Consider the following 22,804-nt stretch of genomic DNA (forward strand, 5'->3'; position numbering starts at 1 on the left):
ATGGGGTTTTGGTCACTGTTCCTGGTGGCATCCGAGCCAAACCTGCAGTTCCTGCTCATCGGCACGCTGGGGGCTTATCTTGCGTCTAGCTACAGCAATGTACTCCTTGCCGGTGCTCGCCGAGACATGAACAAGGTAAACAAACAGACGCACACACGCATCATTCTAATTCGTTTGCATTCATCTTCGTGACGACCTAACCCATCTGTTCCTGTTTCGATAAATAGGTTGTGTTCGCGGTCTTCACCCCATCTCTAATGTTTGCTAGTCTAGCAAAGACCGTCACGTTTGAGCAAATCATATCTTGGTGGGTTGAAGTTGCTTTCCTTTCTGCAAAGCCTATGCTTGCAGTAATTTGACCTCATCATATTTTACCAAGCATTTGAGAACATAATTTGTCTGTCTTCTCAAGGTGGTTTATGCCTGTTAATATCGGGATTACGTTCCTCGTCGGTGGAATCCTGGGATGGATAGTAGTGAAGATCTTAAGGCCACCAAAGCATCTTGAGGGCCTTGTGATAGCTTCGACTTCTGCGGGTAATACTCCATATCAAGGATTTGCATATATTCATGTGCATCCTCCTGAGCTGGTCTGACGCATTGTCTCAACTCAAAATGCAGGTAACCTCGGCAATCTGCTGCTGATAATTATCCCGGCGATCTGCGAAGAGAATGGCAACCCCTTCGGAGACAAAAATATTTGCAACTCTCGTGGACTCTCCTATGTTTCTTTCTCCATGGCGGTAAACACTACAGCAGACTTGAGTTGTGTGAGGACTTCTAGCGATCTATCTGCTTCTTTGGAAACTTAGTGTTGCGAGTGTACCTTCATGCAGCTTGGGGGATTCTACATTTGGACAATAGCCTACGGTCTCATGAAGAACGCTGGTAAAGTATATCATGGGAGCCAATTAGGGAGCAATCTTGTCAAGGAAGATGGTGGTGGAGTCTCTACAGGTCAGGAGAGCATGCTTTCAGTATCAGTGCAACCAGTGGAAGAAGTTGGACAAAACCAAATTGTAAGTTCCAATCATAATGTCTGATAAGAAGAAGAGATATCTCACATAAGAAAGCATCTTAATTTTCTTTCTTTTGTTGAGGAAGAAAAGGATGACACAGTAAAGCTAATTTTCTTGTATGCAGGAAGTTCCACTGCTACATGATAAGGGAGTGAAGTTATGGGAGAAACTGACCGGAATTCTCCACGGTATTGTCGAGGAGTTGATGGCTCCACCAACTGTTGCAGCCGTATGATCCCATGAACAATATTTTTTGCAACTCCAGTAAAAAAATTGGACTGAAAGAGCAACTCTCACGCATCATATCTCTTAATTTGTATCAGATTATAGGATTCGCGGTTGGTGCAATTCCATGGCTGAAGTCGCTATTCATAGGAGCAAGTGCACCTCTCAGGGTTGTTCAAGGCTCCATCAAACTATTAGGGTGACTCCTATTTTGTTGCATCCGCTACTGTTCAAATACGAATCCTCTCTATGAACAGAAGTTACTGATACGATGACCTGACTGTTGCAGTGATGGCACAGTACCCTGCATTACTCTCATTCTCGGTGGAAACTTGACGCAGGGTAAAGTTCTACTTAGCTTTTGTGGTGTCTGTATCTTAATCACTTAGCTAAACATTTTGAAACATGTTCAGGATTTCACAAGTCGCGCATCAAGCGTAAGGTGATCTTAGCAATCGTTTGCGTTCGGTACATGATCCTTCCTGCGTTCGGGATCGGCGTGGTGAAAGCAGCATATGAATTAGGGTTCGTGCCGTACGATCCACTTTACCGATACGTGCTAATGATACAATTTACTGTTCCACCTGCCATGAATATAGGTAAGTTTTCTTCTCCTTCTCACCTAACTTGATCAAACACAGAGAATTGGAGCCGGGGAGTTCCCTGCTTCGGATCATTTTGAGTTCCTACTGGTAAACAAAGTGTTGTTCTTGAACAAATTTGATGTCTCATTTGGGTTCCGATGCAGCTACCATGGCTCAGTTGTTTGATGTTGGCCAAGACGAGTGCTCTGTCATCTTCCTGTGGACTTATGTGATCGCCACCGTCGCACTCACCGTTTGGTCAACAATCTTCATGTGGATCTTATCTTAGAAATTATCACCAAATTTATCTCACTCCAAGGCAGCGGAGGCAAATTCTATGCTCTCTGTTCCTCGAGAGAAACGAATTCAGGAAAATTCGAAGGTCCCATTCCTTTGCTGCATAGATAATTATAGGTTTCATGAGTTTTAGCCAGAAGGCTTTAGTTAGCAGAGGATGATGTCTACAAAGTGTTTGTTATCACTTTTTCTGTGTTAAAGCTTCATCCCATTATTATAGATTATTAGAGTTTTAGATCTTTTCACAGAATGATCGTTGAACATACGGGAGGCACCACATGATTACTATATGTTCTTTTATGTTTGCTTGTTAGTTCCTGCAAGCAACGCAGATCTTTAAGGTGAAGTGTTCTGTAATCAACCTGAGTTCAAGATGTATTATTATTATTCATGAATTTGGTTACACGGACCATAAAGAAGTGTGCTACTGTGACACCAAAATCCATTTTCTAAAATGTGTATAATAAATATTATACAAATATAGGTATTTTAAAAAGAGTATATAAGGATTGGGCAGAATATTTAAAAAGAGCAGCCTTAGAAAAAGATGCTTTCGAATACTATCAGGTATTTTACTTAGAAAATCCTTTAGGAATGCTTTCAAATACAATGGGGTATTTTACTTATAAAATCCTTTAGGATTCAACTTTTATCAAAGTTGCTCTCCTAATTTATTTTTAAGCTCCTTTTTTATCAACTTTATATGAAAATGCCCCTCTACCTTCCAACACCAAGTATCGTCGCCTTCGACGTCTATGTCACCCTCGATCGTCGTTGCCTTCGCCCATGATTGTCGTCGCCTGCCCCTTGTTCCTATCATGAGCGATGTTCAGCCTCCACCCTTCCCTTCGCCCTTCTCCTCCTCCATCGTCTTTGTACAGCATCGCTCGTGGGTGACAACCTTGGTCGAGGAGACGATTGTCGCTTCGCTAGCACCCTCGACCACCTTTGCTCTACCTACTAGCGAGAGCACCAATGACAAAGGCAATGGAGATATGATCACCTCCTCCTCGATGAAGAATATCATATCACTTACGAGCAACGCTACACAGAGGTGACCAAAGAGGAGGAGACGACGAAAAGAACATAAAAGGAGAACGAAAGAGGTAGGTCACCGCTCGCTCTCGATGGGTGCAAGGGACAACGATAACAATCATGGATTGAGACAATCATAATCGAGATCGACAACGACGAAGGAGATGAGATAAAGGCAAGAAAACAACTCAAATATAGAAGAAAAAAGGAGAAAAAAACCTTATTCATATCTACCAAGAGCTTGATGAACCAATCACGATGAAAAAGGCTTTTTTTATTAAGTTGAAAAAGGACCTCGTTAAGTTAAAAACTAATTAGGGGGAACCATTTAGCAAAAGTCCAATACCAAGGGCTTTTTATGTTAAATGCCAATACAATCTACAATCAGTTTTGGGTTTTCCTGGACTGCTCAACAATATAAAGGTATTCTTCTACAAAGACTGAACAAAAAAGGACTCGCAATCTAAGCATTTTAACTGCATCGAAGCCACTTTGTGCAAGCACTTCAGATTCATTTCAAGTGGTGGAGAAAACACGAAAGGTCATCACGACTGTGTCAGACGTGATATGTGAATGATCTTTGTACATCTACTGGTTTCCGTGATTACATAAACCATAATATGGAATAAACAAGATGCATATACCCCACAAATGGAAAAACATCATCAATTTTCCTTAACAGTGGAACACACAAACCTAAATAGGACTTTCAAGTTTCAACTTTCTACTAATCCAAAGACCCAATAATGCAGATAACCAACAGAGGACCATCTCACTATCAAGAATATAACTCATTCACGTACAAGCACCACCAGATCTACCAAATCCTAAAGACATAATCTGCTAAATTGTATTGAATGAATGGATATCTTCATGCTACTAGAGAAAATCATTCTTATCAAGTCTCACGATGCATGGATTTTTTACACTTTACAGAGCAAGCATTCAAGAAACTGATTGCTTAATCCACCTTTCCATTAAAATTGGCTTGCAACATCGGTCAACACCTTTCGGGCTAGGCGATATCAATAACTGGAGCAACTAGATGAATCTTCAGATATCAAAGTGCGTGTGCCTCCAAACTGATCCATTAAATATATTTAACTCAATTAGCCAGTGATAGCATTGTCCAGCTGAGTCCTGCTAACAAGGATGCCTTCTTCCCATATCTCAGTCCACCTATAAAGGGCAAACATCATAAAAGGTTAGCCCACTAAAAACCGTGAGACTAGGAAAGTGAAGATGACAAAAACAGGGATTCTCAAAATTTTAAGAGAAGCAAATTTTGTAACAGGAATTGCTTCTTATAAAATTTTCTGTAGGTAATGTGTCATTGCAGATTCAAGATCCAAAGAGATTCATATGACGTGAGATATTAGAAAAAATTTCCCATAAATATAGCTCTTTTTATATCATGATAAACAATGCATAGTTCACTTTGAATGTCCCATCTCTGATATTTCGCCAGACAAATTTTTAGCTTGTTTGGCGAAACTTTGAATACTCAGACCACTTTTACTCAACAGTATGGTTGTGGGATTCAACATTTTCAATCTCTTCCCAAAAACCAGTTATCATTTAGATGTGTTATAAAGAAATACTATTAAAGTAGGATGATGATTTGAAAGAGAAACCACAAAATGATACCATCACATGAAGTATGCTTCAAGTTTAAATGAGATCACGATATTTTTATCTTAAAAAAAAGATATACCATCCCAAAACTACATCTTACCTCTGAGTATGACAATGCAGATTTGTAGCTTAGACTTGCAACAGGTCTAAAGTCAATTGCATCTAGGAGAAAAGACTGTAATTACACATAATATTTTTATCATGAACCAGATAACCAAGTGAAGGGAACAAGTTATGGGTCCATAAGTTTGCATATGCAGTAACACTGCATAGGTCTTGCGTGATGCAGACATATGAACGTGGTCACATAAACTAATTTTTTAAACCATTATACTTCAATCTGGCATAAAATGCCATTCACTAGGAAGGATTAAATCTCAATGCTAAGGTCAAACAAGGATGCATTCCAACTTCAGTTGTACCAATTATTAAATGCCACAAAGATGGAGGCAAAAGAGTTCCACTCTGCCTGAATTTTCTTAACATTGTTTTTCCTCACTATGTCATATGGATAAACTTCAGTCCATGTCCAACATGTTTAAATGTGATAACCACAAAAATCATACAGTTTATATTAAGGAATTATAGTTTTCTGCGTATTGAAGTGAAGATTTCAATAATAGCTCAAGATATAGTTAGATCTGCAGGTTATGTAACATCTGAAAAAATAGCAGGGAAAAAGATATAAAACAAGCACAATTTTTTGACAGAAAATATAGGAATTACGATCAATTATACACACAGAAAAGCTTGCCCATCAGTTTTTATTGACCAATGAAACATAATAAATAAATAGGAGGTATGTACCTTAATCCATCAATATCAATGCACAGGCCTTGGTCATGGCGCCAACCATTTTTAAAATTGCCAAAATATATACTGCCACTCTTAGAATAAAATCTCCCTTCTCCGTTGGCCTTTCCCTTCCAAAAGTTCGCAAACCAACGGTCCCCACTATGAAAATAGAGCCAACCCTGCACGAGTATATAAAATTTTTCATGGAGGAAAACTATAGAGTCAATAATTTTCTATGTACTGAAAAAAAGAAACATTCCATAAAGGTACTATATTAAGACAGCAAAAAGTATCATATACAATTTGACCTGAAGAAGGTAGTTCTCTGATTGAGGTTTCCAACATTTTCATTGGATGTTTACTTAACATCATTTCGCTGTTTAATTTTACTTTCCGTTAACCCCTTAAAACAAAGCCTGTTTTTTTTTCCTTGTTTGATTTGAAAGCTGTAGCTGTCTTTTCCTTTGGTTTTTAATTTCTCTCTCGCACGCTCACACTCAATCTCAAATCAAGAGAAAGTCCCTATCCCATTCGCCTCCATCCACTGCTCACTACCGCTACCACCTACTCCTCTTCCTCCTCTCCTCATCCTCTTTAACTTCACCTCCTCCCTCTCCTTCATGCTTCTTGATATCAACGTATGCCGGCATACCATGTGCCGGTACCACTAGTACCTTACAAACCCATACCAGTGGACATCTGAAATATTAAACCATGCCTAGACGATCACTCTCATCAACCATGTTAGATGGATTCCAAGAATATTAGTCAATATAGAAGCACCCCTTTTCTTGATGTGCTAACAAAGTTTACAAAACCTTGTAAGCCATCACATTTCCTGACAGCAGTTGTGCTTAACAGTTTTATGCTGCAGACCTTTTGTTGCACACAATGTATCTTGAGTACTAGTGTAATAATCTATCTCTGTTTATGCATGTTTCTTTGATTAAATTTTTTATAACCTCTTAAAGCATAGTTGACTTTAATGTATCACAAAAGATAAAGAGTAAAAAAGTAGGCTACTGCATTTGCATGGTAGCTGCATATACATAATGTAGCATGTGAAGATTTTCATTGACCTAAATTGTCAAAGAAAAATGTTATGCAACCAGAACCAAAAATACTCGCGGACACCACTACAGTAAGTTAGATATGATCCCAACATGAGAGCATGCAAGCTCTTGACTCTGAAACACCAAAATTGTATTAAAAAAAACAAACTATAAGTCACTGGTTTAGGAAGGAGGCCACTTATTTGATAACCAATGGCTTGAAGAGCAACAATATGGTAAAGCAGAGAGGGATGAATTGTAAACTTCAGTTGCATCTGCCCTTGATCCAGTTCTTATAAGTTACAGCTATGAACGATAATGTTGTAAGCTCTGATGTTAAAAGTAACTCAAATACTTGATCAGTTAACATAAATGAAAGATAGGTTAATGTGCATGCAGCCTTTTGTTAGAAGAAACAAATACATTATACAACCATAATACATTTACAAGAATTACATACTTACAGTATTCTTCAGTTTCTTTACCATTGAGTCTAGACAAGACTCTTTCTTAGTATTAAATCAGTTTATAAGTTAAAAGCAAGGAACTAGTGGCTTTTTAGCATATGCAGAATATCTGTTAGCAAACATATAGTTTAAGAAGTGTCACAGAGTGGAAGATTCGCATTTAATAAAATGGTAATTTGATTACATGGATGCAATGTTCTTAATATTGCATGTGAAAATTAATTGAGCCTAAAGCAGGAGTTACCTAGAACTGAGAGGATAAGTGTATATACATTTTAGCAAGAAAGTGAACTTCTGCTTAAGTCAGTGAAATTATAGGAATCTTCTAGCAAGAAGTGTGATTATGTTCTCTTCGAGTAAGATAATCAAGGCATATATATGTTAAAACAAAACTCACTACATCTACAAGCACTTAGGGTAAACTGAGGATTTGGTGGATATTATCTGCAAGACAAATGGAACAAAAGATGAAACCTGTACCAAAATTTCATACCTTTCCATGCATAAGATCATCCCTCCATGATCCTTGGAACACATCTCCATTACTGTAATACAATGTACCTAGACCACACCTCTTTCCATTACGCCACATGCCATCGTAAAAGCTTCCATCTTTGAATGTTAGACGGCCCTAAATTATAAAGTTGACATGATAAATCAAATAATTCTGATTTAACACCACAAGCACAGAAACTCTACTTCACATAACTTGACAGGGCACACTTTAGCTCCTTAAGTTAAGTTACATTTTTCTATTCTTATCTAGAAGTATACCTTTCCTTCAGGAAGACCTCCCTGGCATCTTCCTCTGTAACTTCCTCCTTTATATTGAATTTCTATGACACGGGTCCAACTTTTTTCTGATTCTCTTTCTGCTTCCTGCAAAAGTTGCAAGTATAGATGTATTTAACAATAGTCAACACAGCTAAAAGGATCATGCTTTCAGCAAAAAGTCCACGAGCTCATGACAGAATCTCCATAATGTAATTGCTTATCTCAGACCAGAAATACTTATAAGCAGTTTGGTTCAAAAAAAATTATAAAAGTTATTCAATGATAACTTGCCAAACAACTATATTTTATATAAGATACATACTGATCAAGTGGTTAGACTTATCTGATTGAAGACTGTATCTAACAGAATAACCTCTTCAAATAAAATGGTAAAAAAATGATTAATTCCATTCTCTTGGTTATCACGTTGATGGTTAAAATTGAATTCTTTTATTCAGAAACCAAACAGGTTACTGTTTTCCACTTAATTATGGGTTAACTGCATTTCTTTCCTTGATGCTTGAATTGAATAGCCCCTCAAAGAACTCCTGAACTTCAGATATTTGCTAAAAATAAGGATCCAAAGGTCCATGAAATGTTTTCATATGTAATGTTGGTCATGATACAAACATTGGTTCAGGATCATTATAGAAATTAGCATAACAAAGATCATTATGGAAAAGTAAAACAACATTTACACTACACCAACCTGCAGGTACAAAGCTAAAAGACCAAATAGTAAAACAAACTATCATAAACTTAAAAAACATACCTTAAAGTGGCTGGAGTGAAATTTAGCCATGCACACAATGCAGCTCGGCAAGCGAATTATAATGTATAGCTACTCTAATGATGGAAAGAATGTGACCAACAACCAGAAACCAAGTGATGTGTTAAGACTGTTAGTTTCCCGACCTGATTGCTTCTTAAGAGTTTCATTCTTTCCAAATTTTTCTTAGCATCAAAAGGACTAATCACTTTGCGAAGCCAGGCAATCACCTAAAGCAAAGTTATAGGAAGATGGTGACCCAAATAAAGAATGTTCAGATGAACTGCCGTGATACTCAATCTTGCTCAGATGCATTGCATCTAAATTAGTTTCTAACACTTGTCCCTTTATTCTAACAAACCAACGGGTTTAAACCAAATTCTCAAGCAAGAATTGGACCAAAAATAGATATTACAATTTTTTTTTAACTAGATATTACAATAACTCAATGTAGTTGGCACAACTCGTTTTCACCGAGGGTGAGGCCTCATGCCCCTAGACACTCATGTAAGGTGTGTTGCAGTGCCTATACTTCCTGTACCCCCAGGAGATGAAATAATGGTGGGTGCATGCCTTAACGGCTTACGCACTATGCATCATGCATGCCTCACTATATTCGCTTCAATGGGCATATTTCCAAACCAAAAACCAATAGCACGCCACCCATAGTCTATAGCTCTTTCTCAACATCTCAGTTCTGTGTCATCCATCACCCTTACATCATCTTCTAAACAAATAGGTGAGCAAAGGTGACAACTCCCACATTGACTGAGAAGACAGGATCCTGGGAAACTGATGACATCAGCCAACTGAAAGCAAGCAAGTGCTTTTACCTTCTCTATATGGTCATTGTTAAGGTCAACTAGAAACCACATGGCTTGATGTGGCTGGTGGCATGGCATTAGTGTTATCCCATATCAAGGCCAGAATCTGCAGCTACACAGTGTGGCAACCTTGATTATCCTAAAGAGATAACTTAAGACACTCAACTGCCAAATATTGTCAAACTTGTCTTGAGGGTCAGATGTCAACCTTCTTTTAACAAATATACTGAAGTTCAAACAGATCCATGTAACAAAAATTTTCATTCAATATCACCAAAGCTTGACAACTCGTATTTTTACCTAATTTTCATTGCAGATGTTGAAGAACTACATGCTCCATATTGCAAACGCTTGATGGTAACCATGGACCTACATCACTTACAACTTTCACTGTAGATCTAGAAAGTCTAAATTGTATATATGAAAAAAAATATCCCAGAAATGGAGGATATCAAGCATAGGAATTACATAGGCAATAACTAATTTGGTCGATAATACTATTTTTTATCAGCTTATTCTATGCTATACAAGAAAATTGCATTTTACCAGCATTGATGCAGCACGGGCAGAAAGCAATCCGCCATTACGACATTCAATTGAATTTCCACCCTTTATCATTGTCACTGCTGAATTATAGATTCCTAGCACAGCCTCCAAACCTGTATCCATCACTGCACCTCTAGAAGCAACAGTTTGGCTATTCAAGGATTCTTTATTGCCGTCACAGTCATCCAAATTGTCTGGGATCCTTGGGTCATTATAATGATCAGGAAAAATCTCAGTTTGTTTTATACCAACAGGAAGACAAAAAGTTTCCATTTCATTTGCCTTGTTAGTTACATGTAAAGCACACTCTTTAGCCCATAGCTGTGCAATGTCGAATCCAGGACCAATATTCTGAATACTAGGATGGTCATCCTGAATACCTGGCTGTTCTGCATAGCACAATAAATCTAGTTCAATATTGTAAGCTTGTTAAAAGTTTAACAAAAAGATTCAACATTAATTGGAGAATTGTCTGAAGGAAAATATCTTTAATGAATCTGACATACCATTTTTAGTTTCATTACTGTTTTCGTGGACAAGTTCATGACTCCACTCTGAAGATTTAGCTTCACTTTCGACTTCAGAACTTGTTATTCTACAATAAGAAGACAACAAAAAAATATATATCTCCTCATTTTCCAGTACAATAGTATGAAAATGAATGAACAAAGAAATTCGATGAATTTGGAGTGTCACATACCCCGTAGATACATCATTTTGTATTTCTTGAGGGCACTGATTAAGATAATCAATAGCACACTTGGCTGAATCCAAATTTGAGATGGTCCCATTATCTGAGGGGCTCGAGGCATCCACCATGGGTTTAGAAGCACAAACTGCTACATCATTTTGTGGCTGGGAAAAGCCCCTCCCAATGAGTGACGAGAGAAACGGAAAATGCAGAGCCAGACTTGTCAAAAGGCCCTTCTTATGAGAAACAACATTCTGACTACTTCTGAGAAGAAAGGAAAAAGTATATATCTTAGAAAGGCATACGCAATGTCATTTTCAAACAACATTCTGACTACTTCTGAGAAGAAAGGAAAAAGTATATATCTTAGAAAGGCATACACAATGTCATTTTCAAACATGGATGATTTGCATAGAACTAATTGTGATGCCATCAGTAAATGAAACATGCAACAGATATTAAGTGAATCATGTTGATTGAGTACATCCAGAACCATTAACAAGATTCAAAATTTCAAACAAGCTTTTCTCATTTGCTCCTCTTCTGTTTTCTCAGTTTTGTAATAATCTAACAAATAAACTTCTCCGATGACTTGGTTTGGCTTTGAAAAATATCCATTAAATACTACCGATTACTCTAATGATGGTACCTGCTTCATTTTCTATGATTTTCTATAAATACATAAATAGTTGGAATTGCTGAGTGAAGATGTCTACAATGGGTTTGCATAAACCACAGAGTATACAACTAAAATTAAGTGAACGGGTTTGACAGGGAAACCCAACCTCTGGACTACACTTACATCTTGGTCATGGCAAACTGATGTCCTGCCAACCATATTGAGAAGTTCAAAACATTTCCTAATTACATCTGGAGCTGTGGGCACCCGAAGAAGAAGCCTGTCGAGAAGTTCAAACTATTTTCTAGTTACTTCTGGGGCTGTAAGCATCCAAAGATGATGCCCACCCACATTAGAAGTAAAATGACCTCGATGACTACTTTGTCTAACATTAGTAAATACAGCAAATCCTGACACACATACATGACCTTAGTAAATACAGCAAATCCTGACTGACATAGTATATCAACATTAGAAAGTCCTAATTGTCAAAGGCCTGCCTTAAACACATTATTGCATAAGGTTACTCGAGGCTAAGATTTAGATCCTTGCCCCAGGAGAAGCAATGATTCACTGAGGCACACCTCAGTTTTCCAATAGGTTGATGCCTAAAAACTTGATTTTTCTCAAGATGTAAATTGGAGATAAGATATTCCAGAAGGCCGTAAGCTTAAAATCTCCTAGGATATAAAAAAGAAAGTAACATATGGCAGATCTTGAATTTCCTAGGATATAAAAAAACAAGCATCTCCTCTTGACAAAAACACTTCTGACATAAATCAAAGATGTCGATGTCTACAAGGACTGATTGAAAAGATGCATAAACTTTCAAAACAACATCTATATGGAAATTTGGGAAACAAACGTCGACATTGTCAATTAACTTGAACAGACATGGATGCAGAATCATGTATATCTATATATAAATATTTGTGAATATCTGTATGTATAACTGTACACATATATGTACATCTTTTGGACTAAATAGTACTCTTTAAGTTGTATCAGACAGTTCCACTTCTAAACCTGAGTAAGTCTTTAAAAACAAGTGAAAGAAGTCACAGTTTCCATGATCACTTACCCAACAATCAAAAGCGTAGTAAGGACTAAATTTGATTCCAGATGAGGTTCTTGAACTGTAGAAATTATGATTTCACTTTTGGATTCTGCAATTTGACGGAAGGTAATAATAGAAGAACGTACATCACTTTCATTTACACCAGATGCACTTGCAAAGGTGAATATAATCGGGCCATTAAAATCCTGTCCATCAGCAAAACATGAAATGTCAATATTTAAGTTTCACCAGAATAGCATGCAGATATATAAGTATCATTACATGTATGGTGAGACAAACTCATGATGCAAACTCAATAAAATTAGAACTGACAACACTCCATTGTTCCTCTCCTTACAGGCTTACAGTTACTTGACAGTACTACATGGTAAGTTTCAAAGGTAGTTTCTATTGTTTGCAGCCAACACACAGGATAACCTATAAAAAAGTATATTTCATTAACTCCATTTTGACAGAATGGTCAACTAAAAAGTTATTATGTTGTATAACTTCTCACATAATACAATTCTTTGGTTCCATGTATATTAAAATAAGTTGCCACAAATTACTAAATCAGTGATCATATATGTCACTGTCTTCATCTTCGTCAAAGGGAAAATAGTTGCTAAAACATGATGCAACTCTTGAGAGATATGTCGTTTATAATGGCTTGTGCATAGAGCTAGCTTGAACCTGGATAAATTGAAACTGGTTGAACTGCTGCGTCTCTATAAGCATCAAATTTGCCATGGAGGGGAGGGGAGGAGGAGAAGTGACAACACAAGAGAGGAGGGAATGAAACGATGGAGGACGAGGGAAGGAGGAGAGGATATGATGCAGAAGGAGAGGAGGGAAGGAAGCAGCGACACAGGAGAAAAGGGAAGTAGGCAGCAGAGGAGAATGAGGACAAGAAGAAATCCAATGAGGGCTCTCAACGACAGCCACAAGCTGCGAGTGAGAGGCAGAGGATGCGGATGTAAGGAAGAGTGCATGATAGGATAAGTTAGGCTTTTATTTTTATTTTCAAAAGAAAAAAGAAACTAGCTGGACCTAGTCACCCGATATGCATAAAGATCAAGGTGCTTAATCAAATTACCATACACAAAAATCAGAGCCTGAGCTATACCTCATGAGAATATATTTAGCCTCACTAGAAATTGGAAAATCCCAATATGCAAGTACCAAAGATAATGAAAACAAAAGGTGCACAACAAGAATGAAAAAGAGAATGATAGAAGCAACAATAGACTATGGACATAGAAACTAACAGAATAAATCCAAAATAAGTTTGATGACAAGTGCTCCATATAAGCAATGATGATTACAATCACAAATGCAAAGCATGGTCATTATCCAAATATGATTTTGCTCATGCCAAAAATTCGAAAACAAATTCAAAATATCATTGGTCTTCACAAATTTCAGTTCAGGTTTGTGAGGAATTCTCATAGGATAAGAATGCTTTTGGGAGGGAACTATGGGTCATAACATTATCCTTTTGTGAGGCCAATGAAGCTTGACAACTCAACCATTGAACTGCCCTGTTCAAAGATCTTATGAATCTACATAATTAAATGATAACAAGAAGAATGATATTTCTATATGGAGAATTAAGGGTCAACCTAAGCTGGACAAGCCTATAACTTCCAATCTCTGCCTTTCCATTTAAAACTTTTAATTGTTGCCTTCTTATACACAATTACTACTGTGTTATATGTTTCAAAAAACAATTAAGAATTTGAAAGGAAACTTGTTCCATCTTTACATTTCAAATGACAACAAGGTATACATGATTGTGTTGAAAACAAATTTGATGAGTTATAAAGCTAATACATTTATTGGACCAAGTTGTACCGAAAGTTCTTGAATAGAAAAACTAGGATAAAGTTTATAACATTAGTTAGCCGATCTGACCCAGAGAAAATCGTAGTACCTTATTTACTTTCATGATTCCACTTATAAACTAGAAATAATCTCCTCTGGGTGCATTCAAATTAACTCTGCACAAAGTAGCAGGAAATAGCTTGGATCTTTGCCATCCGGAAGAGGATGTCAACCCCCAAATGAGGACAAATATAAGTGATAAACAGCAAGTTGTAAGGAAAATTATGATTCAAATAAGAATATACAAATAATGAACAGTCACAACTCACAAGTAAATCTAGTACCTTTATACTGCCACCAAGAAAAGGACAATGGACAATAGCCTGTTTAATTGATGATTTAATGTCATAGCCAGCTCCAAAACCAACTTTAGCTTCTCCATAGCTTTGTAAAATCTGTTAATAAGTGCTAAATAAAAATCATGGTATAAAAGTCATAAATATGAATAGATATGATAGATCACCAGATATCCTACTTTTTCTATTTCCATTGGTCCAAGTTCTTTCATCTGTCCATCTGGTGAATTCTGAAACTTCAGATGAGTCTCCTGGCAATAAAAAATGATAAGTAGTCTGGCGAAAAGATGCTAGAATTTGAGGATATGATTGCATGGAAGACAAAGAACTTACAGATATCATAATAGAAATTGTGCTTAAAGCCAAGAAGACAGCATTATTTGCAGTTTCCAGAGCTTCAGCAAGTGTTTCTACTTCTCTTTTCAGTAAAGAATCTGCTTCAACCACTGCAGTCGAGAAAAACAGAAGATATTACAAGCAACCACGTAGAGAGTAGCAAGGTGCTAGTGGAAATCACACAATCCCAGAACATTTGGTGCTAAAATAAGACAACACTTATTGCAATGTAGATTACATGTAAACTGAACAAAACATTCAATGGATAATAAATCAAGGTAATTTTTAATAAAGTCTTTTAAGTAGTAACCTAGAGAGCAAAAGAAGTTAAATTTACAACACAATGATCCATGCATACTCCATACTCAAAGACCAAATTCTATATATTTAAAATGTTTTGAATTTGATTCATGAATGATCTAATAATGGCACAATGTGGGAATGTCATATCTCCGACATTGTCAGCTGTCTATTTCTCATGCTATTCCGAACAAAGCTATCTTGATAACACTGCAACCTACCATTTATCGCAGCAAGTTAGCTTTCAAAAGAGATGCATTATACAATGCAGATCTTGAACAGTATAAACTATAAAGTATAAACCACGTTACATCACCTTATTTGTTGAATGCAAATTGCAAAATGATTATAGAGTGTCAATTTATTTCCTTGTTTAGCTACACATGAAGAACCCAAGCATCACCTGGAATTGATCAGAATCGACAACAATGGTGAGGTCCCTGCTTATTCTTGAGTCCCAGTATAACCCCGACCCAAAAAATCAGGCTCTTTGGAATTGGCCGTCAATCCTCTACCAGCCAATCTAATCTAGATCAGTAATACTTGAAAAGATAATCAAGCCAACATATATTTATCACTATCAAGTTGGCACTTTGCAACTATCAGATAAAAAAAGATCTGAAAGTTTCATCGCGTATGCCAATAGGCAAAATGCTTTTGAATACCTTCCTCATAAATAGTATAGTCAGCAAATATTTTAATGACAAACGATAAGCACAATTGGAACATTTTGACACAGCATTACCGCATATAACATGGCTTTGAAAGCTTAAAGGCCAAACATATTGGGAGTTTAAACAGAACAAGTTGACACCTGTTGATGACTGCCAAATAGGTCTAAATTTGTCTTTCCACTAATTCTGTATATTGGAACAATTAAAAAATGAACCCACTTATGACACAGCTAGCAAAGATATAGTCTACAATCACAAGTTTTAGCGAAAGGAAACAGTTCCATCATCTAAAACATCCAAGAGATCATTTAAGAAATATCTGAAGCCAAGTAAAACAATAACCTTACCAATATGAAAGTGCGAGCAATCTTTAAGTTGGATTTCCAATTTTTTTACCTGCACATCCATCCAGCATTAGGAATTAACAATGAAATGCAACTAGCTCATCAAAATTGCAAGGCTGAAACTGGTATATTATAATTTCACAAGCAAAAACAATAGAAAACTCGAGAATCTGACTATAAAAGTAGCAGCTCACAAGTTCTAAAAAATTTATTAACAAGACAAAAATTTTGATATGCAATAATGCACAGTTCTACACATCTAGAGATGTTTACCACTCTTAGTTTCACTAACAGTGATTCCAAAAAAGAGGTTGACAATGGACTGAACTAAATATAACCAACAACAACATTTAAAATCACTATTACATGATCTTAAGAGATGGTTGGACAATGTTATTCTTCTCGGATGAAATACGAGAATGCTGTAGTCCAACCTTCAAGTATCAGCATAATGCACTTTAAGCTAGTAATGTTGAAGTTCATATACATGATTGGTAATGGTTCTTATGTATGATTGTCATTTAATGGTTCATCATGCATTTTGCATTAATAGATTCACCTTCCAGAATGTTTCTAACAAATCTAGCTCTGTCTTTTTTGCATGTGTGGCAGAAACTAACGCCTGTAGATATTCATTATTTTTCATATTCTTGTTTCAATGTGACAATTTTTTAGAATGTATGGTGATTTTTTTTTTATATATTTCGATACCTCTTCCTGCCGTCTTTGTCCCTCAAAATTAAAGGGCTTCAATAAAATTGCAACAGCCAACCCGCCAGCTGACTTGACAACATTCAGAAGTTCTATAGCTGTAATATGATCCAAGCCATGTCCTGAACTGGCAACCTGCAACAAGAGCAGAGCATGAAATATTACAGGCAATTACTTGCTAATAAAATTCAAGATTAAATCACATCTACAACATCACTATCTAGGTCTCACATGCACTATAATATAGTTTGATCTGGGCTAGACTAGATATTGACGAGGACGTCAAGCTCTTAAGTTATGAGATTAAAATACCTTGGTTTAGTCTCATATCGGAATGGGCAAAGTTTTGGATTGACTTATATGAGTTTGATGAGTGTACAACCATTGACATGGACTTGAGCATTTTTGGCCAATAGGCTCAAGAAGTTAACGGTTCAATCATCCTATCAGGCCAAATCGTGACAAAACTAAATGTAATTTGTAGTTTCTTCTATGAGTAAGAAGGATAGTACTTGACTGTATAAACTCTTCAATTTTCATTAACTTTGAATGAAACTCTTGTTAATATATTCCTTTTATTGCCTTAGATAGACCAAGTTATAGAATAACTAAATGTATTTACTATTTAGACAAATGAGGTGGAAACTTCTTTGGAACATGCTCTACAATTAGTTGCCAATACATGTCTCAATAGGGGTAGGCCTCTGCTACTGAGTTGTGCAATCATGACTGTACCACCTCACATGCAGACAAATTCATGCCACCTTGTGCCCCTTCTATGTTGTGTGTACAAGTGTACATTTGCCAGCATAAGCCCTTCAATGAAGCATTCTTTCAATTTGGATGAACCAAAATAATTGAAAGAGTAACCAAATCATAGAAATTTCTCTTCATTTGTCACTAATCAAAGTGTCTCAACATCATGATCATATTCTAGAAGTGCTAAAGGAAGATGGAGGATGACAAAAACGGACATAAGGTGAGAAGTGTACAAACAAGAATGACAGCCGGGGGATGTTGATGCAGTGACAATAGAAACTCTACATTTCCTTGAACCATGCCTGAAATAGAATAAATGAATTACTTCATTTATACTCAAGATGGTAAGAGTAAGACAATTCAAGAATTATAAACATAATGGTGAAGACTACCTGTATGAATTACAAAAAAATACCACACAGAACCATCAGGACGAACATCAAAAGTCAACAGATAGATAAACAACATTTAATGGTTATAGTTATGGTGCATAAAGTAAGCAACAATGAATTTTAAGCTATAATACAAATGCTAATACCAAAAGATATTTTAATATGTTCTACTTGGGCACCAGTCCACATTGATTTTTGATCTAAGTATATGATGATGATGATGATGATGATAATAATAATAATAATAATAATAATAATAATAATAATAATTTAGCTTGGGTCACATAGCTTCCGTCAGGCCCTCAATCTTCTCTATTCTTTATATTTCTTTAATCTATTTCTCCCAGGTGTGAATGTCATTTTCTTGCTGATTATAGATTTATTTCCCTGACCTCAAGTATGTAACACATAGAGCTAACATAATATGGCATCAGAGGTTGCAAATCCAATTGGCATATCCATGACCAAACATAATATGGCATACCCTCTAGACCAATATCATGGCAATTTATGTCCAAATCCTAGACACATGTATCCAAATGCTTGAATAAGTGTGAATAGCAAGAAGTCATATGACAATTTCTTTTTGTTGATACTACAAGTACAACGACATATGATATCAAAATAATACTTAGATTGACCATTGGTATCATTCATATTAAGGTAGGCTTCACCTTATGTTTGACTACAAGGTTAAGAAAATCAAGATCTGGATGTGACTGAATGGACCTATATTTGGATCAGTCATTCCAGGTGAATCGCACCAAAGATCGATCACCCTTGGCCAATCTCCAAACAGATCCTGGCGTTGATGACTAGTCTATGCATTTTGACATGTAAATCCAAGCAAAGATGAAGTATGCTAACTTTACATAAAGCCATTTTTCTTAGTACATTTTTGTATGAAACACTTATTATCGCAGCTCTATGTACACATTGTATTTACTTACATATCTATGTAATTTAAGAGCATATTGCATGGGAGTAAACTACTCAACATCCTATTAGAAAGGTCCAACAAAGAAGCAGCATTGGGAACTTTATAATTGACAAATTGCATCTAAGTTTGATGCTAGTTACAAAAGCATGAAACTCTGAAACCTGTTCCATGACACCTTTGAAGTAATTGCACCTTAAAAGAATCTCTCATTTGTATAGTCCTACAACAAAATGGCACAAGACTACGTTAGAGAATGATCAAGATAATCTCTTAAACAATAAAGTTATTGTAGGTAAAAGAAAAAAAAGTGTCATTTATTCATAACTATAATAACAACATTAACAACAAAAAGCTGCAATGTCTCAATTATCTAGGGTCAAATACATATATTCTTTTTGCCATTTATCTCTTTATCATTATTCATAAGTTTTGGGCTAGTAATGCTAACATGATCTTTCATTTTTTTTCATTGCATTAAAAATTAATTAGACTATAATCTACAACAGTGTTTCAAATTTTGCCCAGACTTGTACGTACTGGACAACATCTATTGCTTCGAACTTGAACCAACAAGAGACAGGGTTTTCGTTCAGTCTGATAAGCTGGACAACTATAATGTACAATTATTACAATCAACATTTCAAATTTCACCCAGACCAGTATATACCAAGCGACATTTACCAATCCAAACTTGAACCGATACAAATCAAGACTTTTTGTCCAGTCCAGTAAGCTGATTATTGCTCGGTACCAACAAACCAAGTTTACCCCCCAGGTTTTGCCCCAGCGATAGCCAGTAGAAACCAGGCTTGCCACCCAGGTTTTGCCAATGACCGACCCTGGCCCACCCCTAGTTTAGGAACTTAAGAGACACCTGTTAGGGCTGAATGCCTTCTCTCCCTTCTCCTCCCACATTCCCTTATGCCATCTCTCAAACCCTCTCAATTCTCACCCAATCCCTCTCAAATATCACCCAATTTCCCTCCAAAACTCACTGAAATCTTCAAGGAGAAGCTCAATTTCTCAAGGGAGAGATGATTTCAACAAGGAATAGGCTCGGTTTTGAGATCCAAACCAGATTTCTCCAAGATTAGGTAAATCCAACACTATTTTTTCAATGTAATCATTCTATACTGGTTTGCAATTAGTTTTTAGGATTTACAGCATTTAGACGTATTTTTTGAGGTTCCAAACTCGATTTGCTTGATACTAGTGTTTAGGCCTTGGAGCTTGTACACAAAGATCAAGCATTGAACCATGTCAATTAAGGCCCGATCCACGAGTATCAAGTCAATAACCTCAAAAAATCATCTAAAATAATATGATGTAGGTCAGATTTTTATGGATATATCAGAGATCCAAAGAATCCAAATGGGTTTAATTAATTAGATTGAGCCACAATGAGGACCCCGACCCACCTCCATGGTGGGCCATAGTTTCAGGTATGTTTCAGTTTCTGGTATGTCATCATATTTTCTATCAAATATATCATGCTTATATACATGTATTTTTTAGATATAGTTTGCAATCCATACCCGAAACAAGTTTTGATTCATTCTTTACTATTTTCTAAACAAAAATATTGTATTCAATGATTTTTTACTGTATGTGACTAAAAGTCCAAAAAATTCCCTGATACATGGTCTTCTTTTTCGATAGTTTGGTATATACCAGACCCATACTGACCTACCTAAGGATTGTAATGTTCCTTTACCAAAATTTTAAACCACAATTATGATGCCATAACATACTTAAAGAATCAGCAACCAGACCACTACTGGAAAAGGCAAATGACACACGAGAATACCTTTGTGTACAATCCATGCTGGTCCATTACCTCACAACATGATGCTTATTGGCATAGTCTTACGATCTCTTACTTTCCATCAATAAAGGCACGGAATTAAGTAAATTTTAATACCACAAATAGCTAGCTCCAGCAGATGTAGAGTCGATCATCAGACAAAAAGCATGTATCTTGGTCTTTCTCCCAATAACCTCTTATATATTAAATATGAAGCTATGCAAGAAATTCACAACAATTACCATCAATGCACTATTAATGTCAAACTACAATCTCAAGGTAGAAAAGATGGAGCCAATTATAAGACAGCAACCGTCAGCACAGAGATCCACCAAGGGAACCATACCAGTCCCTCGAGAATGCGCCAACATATGACACATGTTTTCAACAAGCATTAATAAACAAATAACAATAACAATGATAATAATAACAATTTGTACACTAGTAGTTGTACTTTCCAGGTTTCTTGAAGCAAAGTGTTCTTTTTCTTTTCAGTTTTTCCAGGTTTCTTGAAACAAATCATGCTTTTTAGTTCTTTACTGTCTACATAGTGCAAAATTACAAAGAGAATAGATTAACAGACTTAGACGTCAGCCATCATTCTGCAATAAACAACAAAAATTACAAACTCCCAAGATTGCCTCAACCTTGGGCCACACTTTCTAGCTTTGTAGTCATTCAGCATTCCGAATTTTCAACAACCAGACCAAGTAAAGAGTTAAATGAAGGGAGAAATCTTTCCAGGTCGCTTACCAAAATCTGAGGCAAGAGGCGGAAACGGTGGGAGAATTCAAGCAGAAATCGATGACTGCATCCTTCCTACTTCCGATCCCTATCACCTCCACTGGTTCCGAACCCCGACTAGCATCGATACGTCCAACGTCCGACGACGTCGCCGCCGCACGGAGACGAAGGGCACGTTTCCGGCACCGCACACCTGAGAAATCGCGAAGAGCAGGGATCCCCGCACGAGAACCGCGCCGCCAACAGGATGTGCGAAATACCGCGAAGGAGGTCCCTGGAGCGACAGCTTCCATGGGGAGACTCGAGAGAGGGCTCCAAATCTTTGCTTTCCCTCGAGGGTGGGGAAGTGAGCCAGAGGACTGGCGTGGGGTTTCTCGGTCGAGGGCAGTGATAAGAAGACGAAGGCAATTGAGCCGGACCGGACCAAAGGGTCACATTTGATGGGCTCTCTCGGTGGGCCTCGTTTTAGCTCCACTTTGTTCCATTTTCAATTTTATGTTTATTTATTTATGTTAATGTCATAATGATTTTTATAAAAAGAGCGCTGTAGGTTTCTTTCATCATTTTTAAAAATTAATAAATATAAAATAAATTAGAAAATGGATGTCACGTAAAAAAATAATAATAATAAATTCTTTATTACATGAGATCAAAAAAAATTCTAAACTTAGTAGGAAAAAATTTTATCTTAGTCCAACAATACATTAATCTACTCGGCTTGCTTCTTTTTGTTGGTTTAATTAAATTAACGTCGATGAATAATTATCTTCGTTTCGTCTTCTCTCTTTTCTTCTTCATTTATGTTCATCTCTTTATTCTATCATCACTTAGAACCCTATAACCTTTTCCCATTCCTTTTATGTGCCTTTTGTGGAAGGAGTCGGTAGTTGCAGCTGTGTTGGCTGTCCAAGGCAGAGTCTGTGGGAGCAACTGTGACAAATCCTGATTCCTTTTCTGAGGAGTTTCGAGTATATCCTGTTCCTGGTTCTGATACTGTGGGTGACCGCTGGGCGCTGCGCAGTGCCACCGCAACGACATTCTCTTTTTGTTATCCAATGAAATCATATTATACCTATTAATCAGCCTCTCTTTCACATCACAATAACCTTTACATGCAGTAGTAAATCGCTGAAGCAGTACTACAGCAGACACAGTAAAATGGTATCACTACTCCTAATGGTGGATGCTCGTGGAAGTCCGTGAATCATACAGTTCCGATGATGACAGGCAC

At 36.8% G+C, this 22,804-nt stretch overlaps 2 protein-coding genes across 3 annotated transcripts; one reads left to right on the plus strand and one right to left on the minus strand.

Moving 5' to 3' along the window:
• LOC135631525 (protein PIN-LIKES 7-like) lies at window positions 1-2,117 on the plus strand. The gene is made up of 10 exons (XM_065139262.1): window positions 1-135; window positions 228-307; window positions 413-537; window positions 622-743; window positions 837-1,019; window positions 1,144-1,248; window positions 1,343-1,443; window positions 1,534-1,586; window positions 1,658-1,843; window positions 1,993-2,117. The coding sequence occupies exons 1-10, from the start codon at window positions 1-3 to the stop codon at window positions 2,115-2,117; spliced, it is 1,215 nt and encodes a 404-aa protein (XP_064995334.1).
• Window positions 2,118-3,781: 1,664 nt separating this feature from the next.
• LOC135630661 (protein ACCUMULATION AND REPLICATION OF CHLOROPLASTS 3, chloroplastic-like) lies at window positions 3,782-21,959 on the minus strand. Of its 2 annotated transcripts, XM_065137767.1 has the most exons (16): window positions 21,583-21,959; window positions 19,187-19,245; window positions 17,931-17,995; window positions 16,935-17,069; window positions 16,227-16,275; window positions 14,903-15,015; window positions 14,749-14,820; window positions 14,558-14,668; window positions 12,414-12,595; window positions 10,723-10,977; window positions 10,529-10,617; window positions 10,023-10,411; window positions 7,884-7,988; window positions 7,603-7,740; window positions 5,603-5,769; window positions 3,782-4,339 (listed from the first exon to the last, which is right to left on the minus strand). In XM_065137767.1, exons 1-16 carry the CDS (start codon window positions 21,864-21,866, stop codon window positions 4,270-4,272), a joined length of 2,283 nt encoding a protein of 760 aa, XP_064993839.1. In that variant the 5' UTR covers window positions 21,867-21,959; the 3' UTR covers window positions 3,782-4,269. The 2 variants fall into 2 exon arrangements, with proteins under 2 accessions (XP_064993839.1, XP_064993840.1); XM_065137768.1 differs by lacking the exons at window positions 3,782-4,339; window positions 5,603-5,769; window positions 7,603-7,740 and adding an exon at window positions 9,777-9,845.
• Window positions 21,960-22,804: the final 845 nt, after the last annotated feature.

The sequence above is a fragment of the Musa acuminata genome, chromosome BXJ3-2 (genome assembly GCF_036884655.1).
Source record: "Musa acuminata AAA Group cultivar baxijiao chromosome BXJ3-2, Cavendish_Baxijiao_AAA, whole genome shotgun sequence".
In the NCBI taxonomy this organism is placed as follows: Eukaryota; Viridiplantae; Streptophyta; class Magnoliopsida; order Zingiberales; family Musaceae; genus Musa; species Musa acuminata.